The 14957-nt window shown below is 39.9% G+C and overlaps 1 protein-coding gene and 1 pseudogene across 5 annotated transcripts in view; one reads left to right on the forward strand and one right to left on the reverse strand.

Annotated features, from left to right (window-relative positions):
• The window catches only part of INPP4B (inositol polyphosphate-4-phosphatase type II B), an 837221-nt gene that overhangs the window by 291138 nt on the left and 531126 nt on the right, over nucleotides 1-14957 (reverse strand). For all 5 annotated transcript variants that reach the window (XM_003257752.4, XM_030816186.1, XM_030816183.1 and 2 more), the window contains exon 8: nucleotides 3573-3623. In XM_003257752.4, coding sequence (XP_003257800.1) covers nucleotides 3573-3623 — 51 coding nt within the window. The remainder of the gene's footprint in view (nucleotides 1-3572; nucleotides 3624-14957) is intronic.
• LOC105740104 lies at nucleotides 6078-6386 on the forward strand (annotated as a pseudogene).

Consider the following 14957-nt stretch of genomic DNA (forward strand, 5'->3'; position numbering starts at 1 on the left):
ACTCTCCGACCTGTTTTGCGGTGTCCAAGGAAATATTTTGAGGATTCGCTGATAGGATGTGTATTAACAAGTGGTACTTCACAGGTAGTCAACATATGTTAACTTCTCTCTCCAAAATAACATGTAATCTGAGGGTGTTAGGAAGTCAATGCATGCTAAATTGTTCCTCTTTAGACTTATTCTTACTGTGCTTGAAATTTACTTCTGAAATCTTACTGGCCATTTTGAGTTCTGATGGGTCACAAAAGTTGTTAGATTTTTTACGGTATTATTATAGTCATTTCTAGACTCCCCCACCCATTTATTTCCGGTGGTTCTAACAATACATAAAATGGTTGGCAAAATAAAATCATGGTATGCTTTTTTATTTATTCAATACATAGATCATAGATTTGCTAGCTTCCAAGCACAAAGCCAGGAATATTAGAAATAGAGACTTTGCTCTCATGGAGTACATCTAGCAAGAGTGTGGAGACATGACTAATTGCCTTTCTAACACACTTTCTGCCCATTCTTCATTGCTAATAGCATCTCAATTTTGTTTAAATGAGAATTGTACCCAGATTCTCTTCTAGTTAAGGACTTAGGTCTTCCCAATACTATGTAAGTGACAGTATACAAAATGAAATTTCCCAGGAAGTTATTGTTTTCCAGAATTGAAGGAATAGGCCAGCTGAGCTTTTTGCCCTTTATTTTTCACTCAACCCAGAATGTGCTACCTGGGGTACCATGGCCAGTCTGTACAATTCTCTAAGAAAGAAGGACCAGGAAGATGGATAGAGTCTGGTTGCTTCAAGTCACTTTTGAGTAGCTGAAGCCCTGGACAATTTTCCCAAGACTTCTATAACATAAGAAAAAAAAACCCATTAATTAGTTTTAAGCCAGTTTGTCACGTTACTTGCCTTAGGGTACATTTCTAATTGCAAAAATAGGCATGTCACAGGATACCAATTGAGATTTCTCTTTTAGTCCAGGAATTACAGCCGAGTTTTTTCAAAGATGAAGACATAATGTAATAAATGTACCCCATTGTATGTTCAAAGAACCTTCAGTGTTTGAGGCCAGCAATCTCATTAACATGCTTGATGAGAGCCAGTATAGAGACGCTGGTCTATAAGTAGCCACAATATACCCAGTTAATATAAAGCTAGGGCTAGAAGAGAGGAGAGGTCAGCATTTAGGAAGGTGTCTGATTTCAGAGATGTGGCTAATTTCTCTCTTAATCATCCCCCAGGAAAATATCTTTATCCCCAAAGCTGAAGCCAAGAGGGTCTGGTGCCAAAAATCACTTATAAAGCCTAGAGGTGTCTAAACCACGTTTACCTCCACTGGGAACTGATTGTCTCTCCTTTGAGAATCATTGAATATGATCCAGTGCCTGAAGCTGCTGGCTCGTAGAAAGGATCAGCAGAGAGATGGCTGAGCCGAAAGAGGAAACCACACAATGGAACAGCCTGCATTTCTTCCATGTGGGATGGCAAGTACATGTGAGTTTCATGTATTTGGACAGCACAGAAAGTGGCTGACCTGGAGCCATGTGCTTGAATGGCAGATCTCACAACAAGAGGTTGTGGAATGGGGGTGGGCAGTGGAGGAAGTGGGCCCAGAGCCAGGTCCCCCATGGTAGGCAATTATGCTATGGGGAGAACCTGACAAGGTCCCCAGAAATATCTATACCTGTGCCCATCAGAGAGCCAGCAAATCAGTATCTGCCACATAGAGGACTCTAAGAGGCAGGCATTGCCTGAGAAGCATCAAGTCTAGCAGTAAGAAAACCTCACCTTCACCAGGGGCAAGCCCAGAATAAACCTCTGTCTCCCTACTCCTTCCTCTTTGCTGCCACAACTGAGGAATCAAAAGAAGAAAGGGCAGGACATGTGTGGGTCTCACATTAGGCTTCCTCCCCACTGCACGTTACCAGAGTCACAGAAAGTCTAGCCTGTAGGGGAAAATGGTGGGAGGAGGTAGAAGAAAATAAAATCAGAAAAGAGACTCAAGGTTTGAAATAATTAAGATGGATTCCCAAGAACATGAGTGAGAGTAAAAAATTTGGAGAAATCTACACGATTGGGCCAAAATATCATTAAAGCTTCAAGCAAGGGGGATTCAACACAAGAGCAGTGATGGAGTGGGGTCGGGGCAGGCAGTGAACACAGGAGAAAAAAGTTAAACCAGCTAAGCTTCCTTGAACCTTGATAAATAAATGGAACACCTTGATAGAATAATGTATTACCCATATTAATAGTTTAAAAAGTCTCACATTTTATGAAGCAGTGCCATGGGTGTGATGAGAGCATGCATTTAGGATGGAGGGTCCAGTTGGAAGCAGGGCCCCAGGGTGGTAGTAGTGGAAACATGTGAGCTGGTCCCTGAGCTGTGGAAGGGAGCCCTCTCCCCATGAAGTGCAGCAGCCCAGGCTGACAGAGGGCCATCTGCCTGTGTCTGTGGAGGCCTGAGGCTGGGGAGAACTTTCTGGACACACTGGAGGAACTAAATGAAGGTTTGTGTAGTCAGCACAGAGATTGGTGATGGAAGTGAGTGGCACAAGAGGTTGAAGGGACAGGCAGAAAAACTGCAAGGATTCCCTCAACTCAAAGCAGTTACTCAGCCAGTCCCGAGGAAGAGATGAGAGGCTTGTGTTAGGCATGAGAAAGCAAGACATCGCCCTTTTCCCTCTGCTTCTTCACTAACAGCTGCAGAGATAACTGACATTCTGCTCAGTCGAGTCAAACCTTGGTGCATATTTTTGGAGTCCTTCCTTGGCAGGTTTGAGCAAGTGGCTGTGTTCAATGAGAAAATTAATGGTACCTAGTACAGTGCCCTGCACACTGACTGGAAGAAGGTTGTCAAGTACCTGTAGGATTTCAGGGTATTTCAAATAGCTCTTCCAGTTGGCTCAGCCCCAGGGCTTCTTAGACCTAATTAACTTCTGGTCTTTTTCCTCCTCTCTGAACACACAGATCACAGGGATTCAGCCTGTGGGGCTATATCTTTTAGGAGCTGCCACCACCTACTCTAGCCTTGTCTAAGCAGAAAGCACCCAGTACCTTCTTGTTCTTCTAAATTCTGAATGCTAAAGAGGCAATAGTTCAGTGCAGCAAGAAAACCTCAGCAGGATTTTCCAACATTGGACTGAACAGTGGTGGCTGCCTCTCTTTTGACCTTCATTACAGTGTTTAAGTGGCAGGAAACAGAAAATACCACAATCCTATGGCTGGTTCTCTTCCTCCTTCCTGAAGCAGTAGAGATCACATCTGTGATTTCCCTCGCCTCCTGTTGGTCCAGGTATCTTGGCTCTGAATCACAGTTCAACTACCTGCAGGGCAAAGTCTAGGCTCATCTCTAGCCAGCTGAACTAGATATGCATTCACTTGAGGATGATTTTCAGGAAACAACAAAATAATGAATTCCATGCAATTCAGCAAATATGTGATAGTGCCTCCTGGAAGAGCCACACCCTGTTTGTGTAATTCAATTTTATTTGTCAGTCACCAAGCAGGAGGCCAGAGAAAATCCAAATGATTAATTTAGAAGTGATATGTGTGCCTTCTGGAAACATAAGAAACACTTACCCCAACTTCTGGTGGGGGATCCTTATGTTCTGGTAGGACACTGGTTCGAACCTGTGGAGAAAAACATTTTCTGTAAGACTTTGGAGTAGAAACGTGCAGAAGCCTCGCACAGGTGCTGGGTTTCAATTTCCTTCATCTCGCGTCAATTCAGACTCTGTGGTTAATCATTAATGAATTCACCTGTGTGCAACACCTGTGGCAGTGCAATGACGCTGTGCTGTTACAGTTCCTGAACTTCCTGGACAGAGCTGCCTGGATCCTCACACCATCTCTTTATCTAATACAGATATATCCGGAACTTAGGCAGATCTCTTTAATCTTCTAAAAAGGCAATCTTCATTCAACATTCAGGGAAAGGAAAGAGCTGGTATAGAGAAAGCAATTCCATGCATGCGCAATGAGTGTTCCCAACACAAAGAAATGATAAATGTTTGAAATTATGGATATGCTAATTACCATGATCTGATCACAATACATTACATGTATTGCAATGTCATTATGTGCCTCATAAGTATGTACAATTCTGTCAATTCTTTTAATTAAAAAATTATTCTCTGAATGAGCGCCCACACTCATGATTCTTATAGGATATCTTTCCCACTTGTGAATACTGGGCCAAATTAACAGATACCATCATCTGAATTTACTGGAAAAGTAATTCTCAATTGTGGGAGGGGGAATAATGTAAAAGAACCGGTTATCTGGGCAAGCTTTCCAAAAAGGTGTTCTAGCTGAAACACTAACTCCTTATATAATCAAGAGACATGTATCTTCAACTGAGTGGTGATTTTCAATCCTGGCTGTACATTAGAATCACCTGGGAACCCTTTCAAACTCTTGGTGCTCCTCCATGCCCCCAGATATTCTGCTTCCAATGTATAGCTACTGACTCTATGGTTCTCTTAAGAAAACACATTTCAAATAAAAAAAAATTGTGATTACCTTTCTTGCTTCAGAAAAAGATAGGGAATGTAAGAAAAAACAAGAAACTTATATCTAGTATGTCTTAATTTGAAATAAAGATGAGTTAAACAAGTTAAATGAATATAAAGCAATATACAAGCACATCCTGTCTACTTGGAGAGAAAGAAGATTGGAGGGGAAGAATCAGGGAGCAACAGCCTAAAACACTTAAAGGATCAACATTTTAAGGGATCATTTTAACAAAATCCCTTTATGCATACTTCTCTTCAAATCCCTTAAGTCTTGACATACCTGACCATACCAAGTCAATCCTCCCAGATTGAAGGGATGCTTCTAATACCCCTAATAATATTAAAAGACTTGAATCAGCTCCTCATGGCCTGCTAATCTTGAACACAGTTGCCAGTTCCTTGAAAAAAGCAGCAAGCTATAATAAAACGTGCATGTGAACTTCTAGCTTAATGCTTTTTGTTTCTTTATGACAGATCCAGCACTATCGCTTGCACAATTTGTCAGTCATTATAACTCAAAATTGTTCACCCAAGCACAAAATAAATGACATGAGAGATCCCAATGGAGTAAACACAATTTGTAGAACACACTCAACTCTTCATCTCAGGACTGCATGACAGAGCACTTGCTGGCTAAGAGCATTAGCAGTTTGGTAGCTGCATTAACATTTTTTGCCCACATTACCATTCAGTCTCATTATCTGAAAGTCATCAGCTGGTCTCAAAGGACAAGGAAACTATATACAAATAGTGGTGGTGGACAATGTAGTGTGTGTGCATGGATTATATATAGTATGTATAAATATGGTCTCTCCCTCGAACTCTGTATGTATATGTATAGTTTATTATACTACATATATACATATTAGTATAAAGTGCTATACATATAACGAATACTCACAACATGCACCATATAATGTACATATGTATATTATTATATACATTAAATTTTTTAAAAATTGACAGCCAAATAACATTTTCCAAAGATATACACTTAAATTTACAAATAAAAAGAAAAAGTCAGAAATTGGTAAGAGGGTCAATATACATAGAGTTGTATAAAGTATTTGATTTGGGTCATAAATATTAATACAAAAGAATGTGTTTTAATATTGGACAAAGGTAGAAAATTTTTGACAATATTCTTTATCCTATTGCTGACGTTATGGTACATAGGTTATATCAGTGATGCTTTTCTTATGTAAAATATACCCTCCATTGCAGTGAACACAAGCTAGGTAGCAAGCACTGGATTTGCCAGTGAATAATGCCCCAGTGTTTCTTGCTGAGACTTCAGAGGCTAGTGAGTGAGACACATGTGTGAATAATTTAGCACAATGCAAAAAGTGCTATAATAGAAATATGGGCATTTTCCTATGGGCATTTAGAATGAAGAATATTTTATCCTGTGAGTTTCAGGAAAGGCTTCACAAAAGAGGTGGTCTGGGTTTTGAAGGATGAGTAGGAGTTTTAGGCAAGGAAGGATATGATAAAACAAGCAGAGTTTTATGTAACAAGCGTCTGTCATAGAGTTGTAAGAGTTCAGGGGGAAGGGTGCAGGATTTGAAACATGGCAGATTGTGTGGGCCAGCAACAAACTACCAAAACCACAGAGGAGCCCCTGGATCTTATCAGGCTCAGACTAGATGAGCAAATTTACATGAAAATGGGAAATGACTGACGGCTTCATGACAGATTACATGCTTCTGATCAACATTTAAATATGATGTTGGGAGATGTAGAAGAAACTGTGGCTACTATAGAAATTGATGAATAAACATATGAAGGGATATGTAAATCAATGAAACTGAGTATTCCAATGCTCATTATCCAGGGAGATGGTGTTGTCCTGGTTGTCCCTCTACTGAAAGTTGGCTGACACAAAGAATTTGTCCTGTATGGAAAATAGGAGACTTTGTACAATTGCCTCTTTAAAAGTACAAAGCATTTGAAAGAGAAACCTGCATACATTTTGATATTAAGAAATAATTCTGAGGATTTTTCCACTCCGGAAATGAATTGATTTGCAGATAACTCAGGACTTCTTAAGCTAAATGGCACTTTTTCCTCCAACTCTTCCAATAAGTGTAATCATCAAGATGCAAAAACAAAAATGAACAAACAAACATAAACCAGAGCTCAGTTGTGTTCAGGAAATAGTAAGTATTCTGTTGATGCTATTGGGGCCCTGCAGGAAACGGCAAGAGTTACATATGTTTGGGGAATTGGGGCCATTTACTGTAGAGGGCTGTCTCCCATGTTATAGAAGTGGAGTTTTATTCCACTGAAATATTCCAGGCAATAGGATATCAGGGAAGGCATTGAATAGTGGAGTGGCATGATCAGAGCCCTTGACACATCCCAACTCTTCCCGAGTCAACTTGGGAAAATTATTGAACCGCTTCATGCCAGTTGCCTTTCAGCTTTTGTGTCAGTTATTTAACATGGGGTGAACAGACCCTAGAGGTTGTTGTATTCTATCCTTTTCAGCACTGCAAACAGTACCTGACCCAGAGAGAGAAGAACAAAGTGTGTGAGAAAGAAATGGAGGGGGGAAGAGAGAAAATGAAGAGGAAAGAGGGGAGGAAAGACAGAAGGAGTGGAAGGCAGAGGAAGGGAGGAGGACCGTGAGACAGGGAGGAAGAGAGAGAAAGAGGAATATGTCACTAAAAAATACTAAGGCCTGAACAGATTTAGATGAGACCTCTTGGTGAGGAAGGGATGAAGCAACCGCTGTCACTGTAGCATTTGGAATATTCTGGTTCACCGACAATGTCATGCCTCCTGAGAATTTCAAGCCTTCCTTAGGAATTCATTTTCCCTTTTTTGGTCTTATCAGCAGTTCTTCTCTCTATTTTTCTTCACTATTCCCCTCCCTGTCCCTTCTTGGAACATAAGAATTTCATCCTGACTACAAATTTAAAACATTCTTACAGCTTCCTTTTGTCTAGACTTTTATGATGTCAAATAAAGCAAGGCAGACCAATTAATGGTAGTGATCATGTAGAAAATCATGTTTCCTATTCCATCTTGAATATTTTCTAAGGTTCATCTAAAACAAATTTCCTTCTATATCAATCCCAGAAGTTCAAAATTAAACTAAATTTATCTTAAAAACAAAACCAGGTAGCATACAGTGGGTTATTCTCACTCTTTCATGGAATTCCAATAGACTACTTCACAAATCTTAATTGTTCCCAACGAGAGGCTGCTTCAGCTACCAATACAGCAGCTGAACACAGGACTTTAATGCTCATATTTATGCAAGACATACTCCTCAGACTAGTCAACCTTGTCACAATGAGCATGGGCATTGCTGTCCTGAGTGTGGGAGGAGAGTGAGGACTGCTCCATTTTTTGTAGGTGAGTAGCTGAAAATCAGGCAATGGGGCTGCCTGAAATGCTAGGAGTCTGTTGGAGATCCAGACCCAGAGAAGGAAAAGGCCATGCTGTCCTGAGTCTGCACACTAGGCTGGCAGCACCTGGACCTCATGCAAGTGCATCTGCTCATTGGTAGGTGAGGGAGAAGCATCCTCCCTCTGGACAGTCTCAGCTGGCAGGCAGAGGGAAAGGCATTGGTTATAGTGGAGGAACACCTCTCAGCAGGGATACAGCCCAGATGCTCTTCCTAGAAAACTGTCACACCTGGAAATGTCTCTGATAATGAATGGGTCTCATTTCTTTAAAAGAAAAAAAAAAGTGTTACTCTAATTCTCCATGTATCTCAAATTAGAATATATCATCACATTTACTTGTTCTACTTGGAAGGAGACACGTAAGTGTCTTAATAATTAAACATTAAAATTTGACTACAACAGAAATGTTTTGCCCCGCTTCACAGTATGAATATTCTGGAATGAAGCTGCTCAACCAGGATTCCATATCCTAGGAACCGTTGATCCCAGGTGCAGCCATGCAGCTAGTTCTCACCAATGAAATGTACATGCAAATGATGTTTGCTGGATTTTGCAAAAGTGAATATAGTACACTCTCTCCACTGTCTCATTCTTCTTCCAATGGCCATACATAGAGGATACCAGTCTTTACATGGTGGCTGAGCTGCACCTGAGTCCCAAAATGACCACATGAAAGAAAGCCATCTGCCAACCATCACTACTGGTAGTAGACTGTTAAATAATTGTGTTAGTTTTCTACTGGTGTGTAACAAATTACCACAAACTTAGCTGCTTAAAACCACATCCATTTATTTGTTCACGGCTCTGTAGGTTAGAAGTCCAGGCATGATATGGCTGGATTCTCCACTCGAATCTCACGAGGCTGAAATCAAGGTGTCAGCTGGCTGTGTCCTCATTTAGAGGCTTCACTGGAGAAAGATGTGCTTCAAAGCTCCCTCAGGCTGTTCTCAGAATTTAGTTTCTTGCAACTCTTGAACTGTGGTCCTCATTTTCTTGATGGCTATTCACAGGAGGATGCTCTAAACTCCTGGGGCCACACACTAGCAGCCCTTGCCATGCTCCCTCCTCCATTAAATTCAGCAATAGAGAATCTCCGTGGCGTCAAATCTTCTCTAACTTCTGCTTTTAGGAAGAACTCACTCTCTTTTAAAGGATTACCTGATTAGGTCAGGCTCTCCTCAGATGATCTCTCTTTCAACTAGGCTATATAATATGACCTAATCATGAGAGTAAATGCTATCATATCACAGTATTGAGGATTATGCAGGGATGCTACACCATGGAGTGGTAATTTTGGGAATGATCTTAGAATTCCACCTACCATAATAATCAAGAAATAAACTTCCATTGTGCTAATACACTAAAATTTGGATGTTTACATTTGTTTTGACAGTCAGAATAATTTAGACGCTCCGTTCTTTTTCATTTTAATAGGTTTTGGAAGAACATGTGGTGTTTGGTTACATGGATAATTTCTTTAGTGGTGATTGCTGAGATTTTGGCACATTCATTACCTGAGCAGTGTACAGTGTGTCCGATGTGTAGCCTTTAATCCCTCACCCCACTCCCACCCTTCCCCAAGTCCCCAAAATCTACTTATCTTTCTTATGCCTTTGTGTCCTCATAGCTTAGCTCCCATTTACAAGTGAGAAATACTACATTTGGTTTTCCATTCCTGAGTTACTTCGCTTAGAATAATGGTCTGCACCTCCACCCATGTTGCTGTGAATGCCATTATTTGATTTCTTTTTATGGCTGACCACATTTTCTTTATCTACTCATTGATTGATGGGCATTTGGGCTGGTTCTATATTTTTGCAATTATGAATTGTGCTGCTATAAACATGCCTGTGCAAGTGTCTTTTTCATATGACTCCTTTTCCTCTGAGTAGATACCCAGTAGTGGGATTGCTGGATCAAATGGTAGATCAACTTTTAGTTTGTCAAGGAATCTCTGCACTGTTTTCCATAGTGGTTGTACTAGTTTACATTCTCACCAGCAGTGTAAAAGTGTTCTCTTTTCACCACATCCACACCAACGTCTATTTTTTTTTTTTTATTTTTTAATTGTGGCCATTCCTGAAGGAGTAAGGTGATATCACATTGTAGTTTGGATTTGCATTTTCCTGATAATTAGTGATGTTGAGCATTTTATCATAGGCTTGTTGGCCATTTATATTTCTTTTGAGAATTGTTTGTTTATGTCCTTAGCCCACTTTTTGATGGAATTATTTGTTTTTTTTTCTTGCTGACTTCAGTTCCTTGTAAATTCTAAATATTATCCCTTTGTCAGATGCATAGTTTGCAAAGATTTCCTCCCAACCTGTGAGTTGTCTACTTGCTCTGCTGATTATTTGTTTTGCTGTGAAGAAGCTCTTTAGTTTAATTAAATCCCATCTATTTATCTTTGTTTTTGTTGCATTTGCTTTTGGGTTCTTGGTCATGAATTATTTGCCTAAGTCAATGTCTAGAAGGGTTTTTCTAATGTTATCTTCTAGAATTTTTATGATTTCAGGTCTTAGATTTAAGTCTTAGATCCATCTTGAGTCAATTTGTGTATGAGGTCAAAGATAAGGATTCAGTTTCATTCTTTTACATGTGACTTGCCAATTGTCCCAGCACCATTTGTTGAATAGAGTGTCCTTTCCCTACTTTATGTTTCCCTACTTTTGCTTGCTTTGTTGAAGATCAGTTGGCTGTAAGTGTTTGACTTTATTTCTGGGTTCTCTATTCTGTTCCATTGGTCTATGTGCCTATTTTTATACCAGTACCATGCTGTTTTGGTGGCCATAGCCTTATAGTATAGTTTGAAGTTGGGTAATGTAATGCCTCCAGATTTGTTCTAATGAAATTTTGGATTTATTTAGTATATGGTTATGAGAAAATAAAGCAAAATAGCTAACATTAAATCTTCATTTACTATTTTAAGGCCAGCAAACATATATCAAGCACATATTATGATTCAGCCACTATTACAAGCACTGGCAATCTCAGAGAGTAAGAGATTAAGAAGACAAGGTATATTTCGTCGATATGCAATAACAATGGCATGGTAAGAGTCAAACATCTAATAATAATTGCTAAGAATCTTCAGTTTTCTAAAATCTATCAGCTAGTCTTAGATAATGGTTTTCTAGTTGTTTAATTTTAATCTTGCATGGAGAAAATGATGCATGTACAAACCTAAATGATTTAGGGCACAGAATCTTAGAGATGGAAGGAATCTCTCAGTTAATCTAAAAAAAAAAAAACTAGGCAATATGAAAATTATATCCGAAATATTCCGGGGAAGTACATTTAACATTTCTTCTTCAACATTTGGAATTTCTAGCTTACTATCTCACAAATCAGTATCGTAAACGTAGTATTACAAACTCACATGCCCACAGGCTCCAGGTAGGTAAAATTAATGAAACGAGTGGGCTGGGTGTTTGAGACAATAGGAATTGGAGAGGACTGGCAAAATGGAATCACATTTCTAGTCTATAAGAAGTGACAACTACCCAGCTTCAATGGATTGAAAAAATTCTGAGAAATATTCCTTCAAATATTAACAATGGGTAAATATTAATTCTTTTGAAAGTGGGCTATTATTACCATATGCTGATTTTTTTTTTACCAGAAACAGGCTTTGTAACTAAGGTGAGTGGGCCAAAGCAAGCCCACTACTATTTTAGTAAAAATATGTTTTAAAATGTGCTACCCTAAAACAGTTGTTGTTAATCTTGACAACACAGTAGAATCGCCTGTAACATGTTTTTGGTTTTGTGTTTGTTTTAAATGCCGATTCACAGGTCACACCCCAGAATAATTAAATCAGAATGTCCAAAGGAAGGACCCAAGCATCAGTATTTTTAAGGCAAATACTCCACCTGATTCTAATGTGCAGCCAAAGTTAAAGTAAATAACTATTGCTATAAAATAAATGAGATTACTTTTTGGTAAGAATGAGCCTCACAAACTAACTCTAAGTCCTATGAGGAGTCTTAAAACATATTTTGCCATGTTCAAGCCATCAAATATGGTTCCCTTTGAAAAGGACACACAAAAAAAGTTAACAGGTTATCAGAGCTAGAAGGCCCTTAGACATTTTTAGGAAAGGTTCCTTAAATTTTAGTGTGCATACTCATCACCTGCTGGTCAACAGCTGGTCAGGAGGGTGGTCTCCAGACCATTCTCTAGAAGTCTGTTAGAAATGCAGTATCTCAGGCTTACCACAGACACGTACATCATAGTGCTCATTTTGGTAAGATTCCCAATTCATTTATGTGTACATTAATGTTTGAGAAGCTCTGGTTTGGAAGAATGCTCATGAGTGAAATGGGTAATAATGAGAACAAGTCTTCATTGCGCTTAAACATGCCTGAAATAGAAATGAGGTTCATTATTCCGATTATGAAGTTTTTTTTTTTTTTTTTTTTTTTTTGAGAGGGAGTCTCGCTCTGTCACCCAGGCTGGAGTGCAGTGGCACGATCTTGGCTCACCGCAAGCTCCGCCTCCCGGGTTCATGCCATTCTCCTGCCTCAGCCTCCCCAGTAGCTGGGACTACAGGTGCCCGCCACCACGCCCGGCTAATTTTTTGTATTTTTAGTAGAGACAGGGTTTCGCCATGTTAGCCAGGATGGTCTCAATCTCCTGACCTTGTGATCTGCCCACCTCGGCCTCCCAAAGTGCTGGGATTACAGGCGTGAGCCACAGCGCCTGACCAATCTTTTTTTTTTTTTTTTCAAATGTCGAGCCACTGTAAAAGCTCCGGATGATACCTTCCAGCAGACAGGTGCCCCCTTTTTATGTGAGGCAAATGGCAGGTAAGGTGAGGGGTAGGGACTCACTCTTCAATCAAGTCAGAGATTGATCTGGGACAGAGCTGGGCTGGAATTGTTGGTACAATTCAGTGTCACTGGCTGAATTGTGTTTCTCCAATATTCATATATTAAAGCCCTTACTCCCAAGTAGCTCAGAACGTAATTATTTGAGATAGGGCCTTTACAGAAGTGATTAATTTAAAAGGAGATCCATAGGATAGGGTGCTAATCCAATGTAACTGGTGTCTTTGTAAGAAAAAGAGGAGATACCAGAAAAGCTCACGCCCAGAGGAAAGACCATGCAAAGAAGCAGCAAGAGGGCCGCTGTCTACAAGCTAAGGAGAGAGGCTTTGGAGAAGCCAACCTTGCCAGCACCTTGATCTTGGATTTGCAGACTCCAGACCTGTGAGAAAATAAATTTTTGTTGCTTAAGCTACCCAGTCTATGGTATTTCTTATGCGTAGCCCTAGCCAACTAAGATTCTAAGTCTACCTGTGTTATTTGGTATGACCCTCTGTGTTTTCAACCAACAGCCTGACTGGCCTTTGCTGCTCAGCCCTGAAAAAGTGGATATTGTTAAGACATTCCACTATACTTCTTTAACATTATACCTGACACAGCCTCAGCATCTGACAAGTCTTTAGAGGGAGACCAGCCATGAGTTTAAATCTCCTTTGGACTCCAAAACTGTCATTCCAACTATGCATGAAAACCTGAATCTCTGCTGAGTGTTATGCCTGCCAGTTGCCACCTTCTGTTTGGCAAAACCTTGATATTCAGACTTCTAGCCACAGGGAGACTCTGTGAATACCTCCAGGTGAAAAACGGCTTTTTAGTTTCTCAGTGTCAACTCAGCACTCCCCCTAGGGCATCTCTTGCCTGTTGTCAGTTTCTCTCTCTAGTTTCCCAAGCACTGTGAAACTATGGGGACTTTCACTCTGCTTTTTGGAAGCCTTTGACCTGGTTCTTCAGCCTTCTGCAAAGTGTCAGAACTCACCAAGTCTCTCCTGAGAAAAAAATGGCCACTTACTTGAGGCCCCTGAAGTCTCCATTTCTCACTTCATCCAACACAACTGCTGAAAGCTTTGCTGATTTCTCTTTCTCCAAGCAGCAGCTCTCTGTCTAGGCAAAGGCCTACTCCTCAGCCCACTCTCAGAGTCAGCAAATAAATCATGGTTCCTGATAGCTCAGTGTTGAAAGGTCCTCCTTGCTCTGGAAATTTGGTCTCTCTAGTTATTTTTGCTCTTATAGCTTAATGGTGCTTTCAAACATGTGATTTTTGCAATCAGCCTAGCTTCTTTTCTAGGTGCTGCCAGAAAGAGCAGTGCTTGTCCCACCTACAACATCCTACCCAAACCGAACTCCTTAATATCCAGAAACGTTATTGGTAAGCTAAGAAATCTTCCAAACATGCGGTCAAGGGATGAAAAATGATATTCAACAGAGTATGTTTATATGTAACTGGAGAGGAAAAAAATGCCATTTAAATATTGGTCTGTCTGTTGAGTTACATCTTTGACAAACTGGTTACAAATGCATAATGACAGGTGGTTCCTTTGGTAAGACTAGAGCTTACCCTGAAGTCTAAACACAATCCCAATTAATCAACTTGGATAAACAATAATTGATGAGTGGGATATGCTATCTTGGGTTTTACTCACTAAATGTGATCATCTTTCAAATGTCAAAGCACACTCTACCAAATTATGTATACAAGTCCATTCTATAGGCTTCCATGCCAAAAAGAAATACTAGTTAAGACAAATAAAAGCACTCTTTTAGTTTGGATGCTCTAACCTTAGATGTTTTCCATTTCTCTAAAGCAGTGATGTTCACACCACAGCTCCTAGTCACATGGGTCTCTTTATGTTTAATTGGTGGCTCTTTAAAACTTCTAATTTCTCTATATGAATGTGCCATTATACTAAATTCTACCAGTCATACAGGACTCATGTAGTTCTTTAGGTTAATAGTGACTGCAAATGTGGCTCCAGAGTCATATAACTCTGAGTATCCCCGCCATTACCCACATTTTATTCCACTTCCCTTTCTGACTATTACAGAGATCTATTACAAGCAGGTGAAAGAATACTGAATGGCAACAATATCTGTAGACATCACCTTCCTTTATCAGAGAATCACTGAAAGATACAGGTTCTGCTGAAAATAAGAGATGCTAGATAAGAGGTTTTGTTTTCATGGAAGTCAAAGAGGTCTCCTTACAGCTTT

Source organism: Nomascus leucogenys, chromosome 7b (genome assembly GCF_006542625.1).
Source record: "Nomascus leucogenys isolate Asia chromosome 7b, Asia_NLE_v1, whole genome shotgun sequence".
Classification (NCBI taxonomy): domain Eukaryota; kingdom Metazoa; phylum Chordata; class Mammalia; order Primates; family Hylobatidae; genus Nomascus; species Nomascus leucogenys.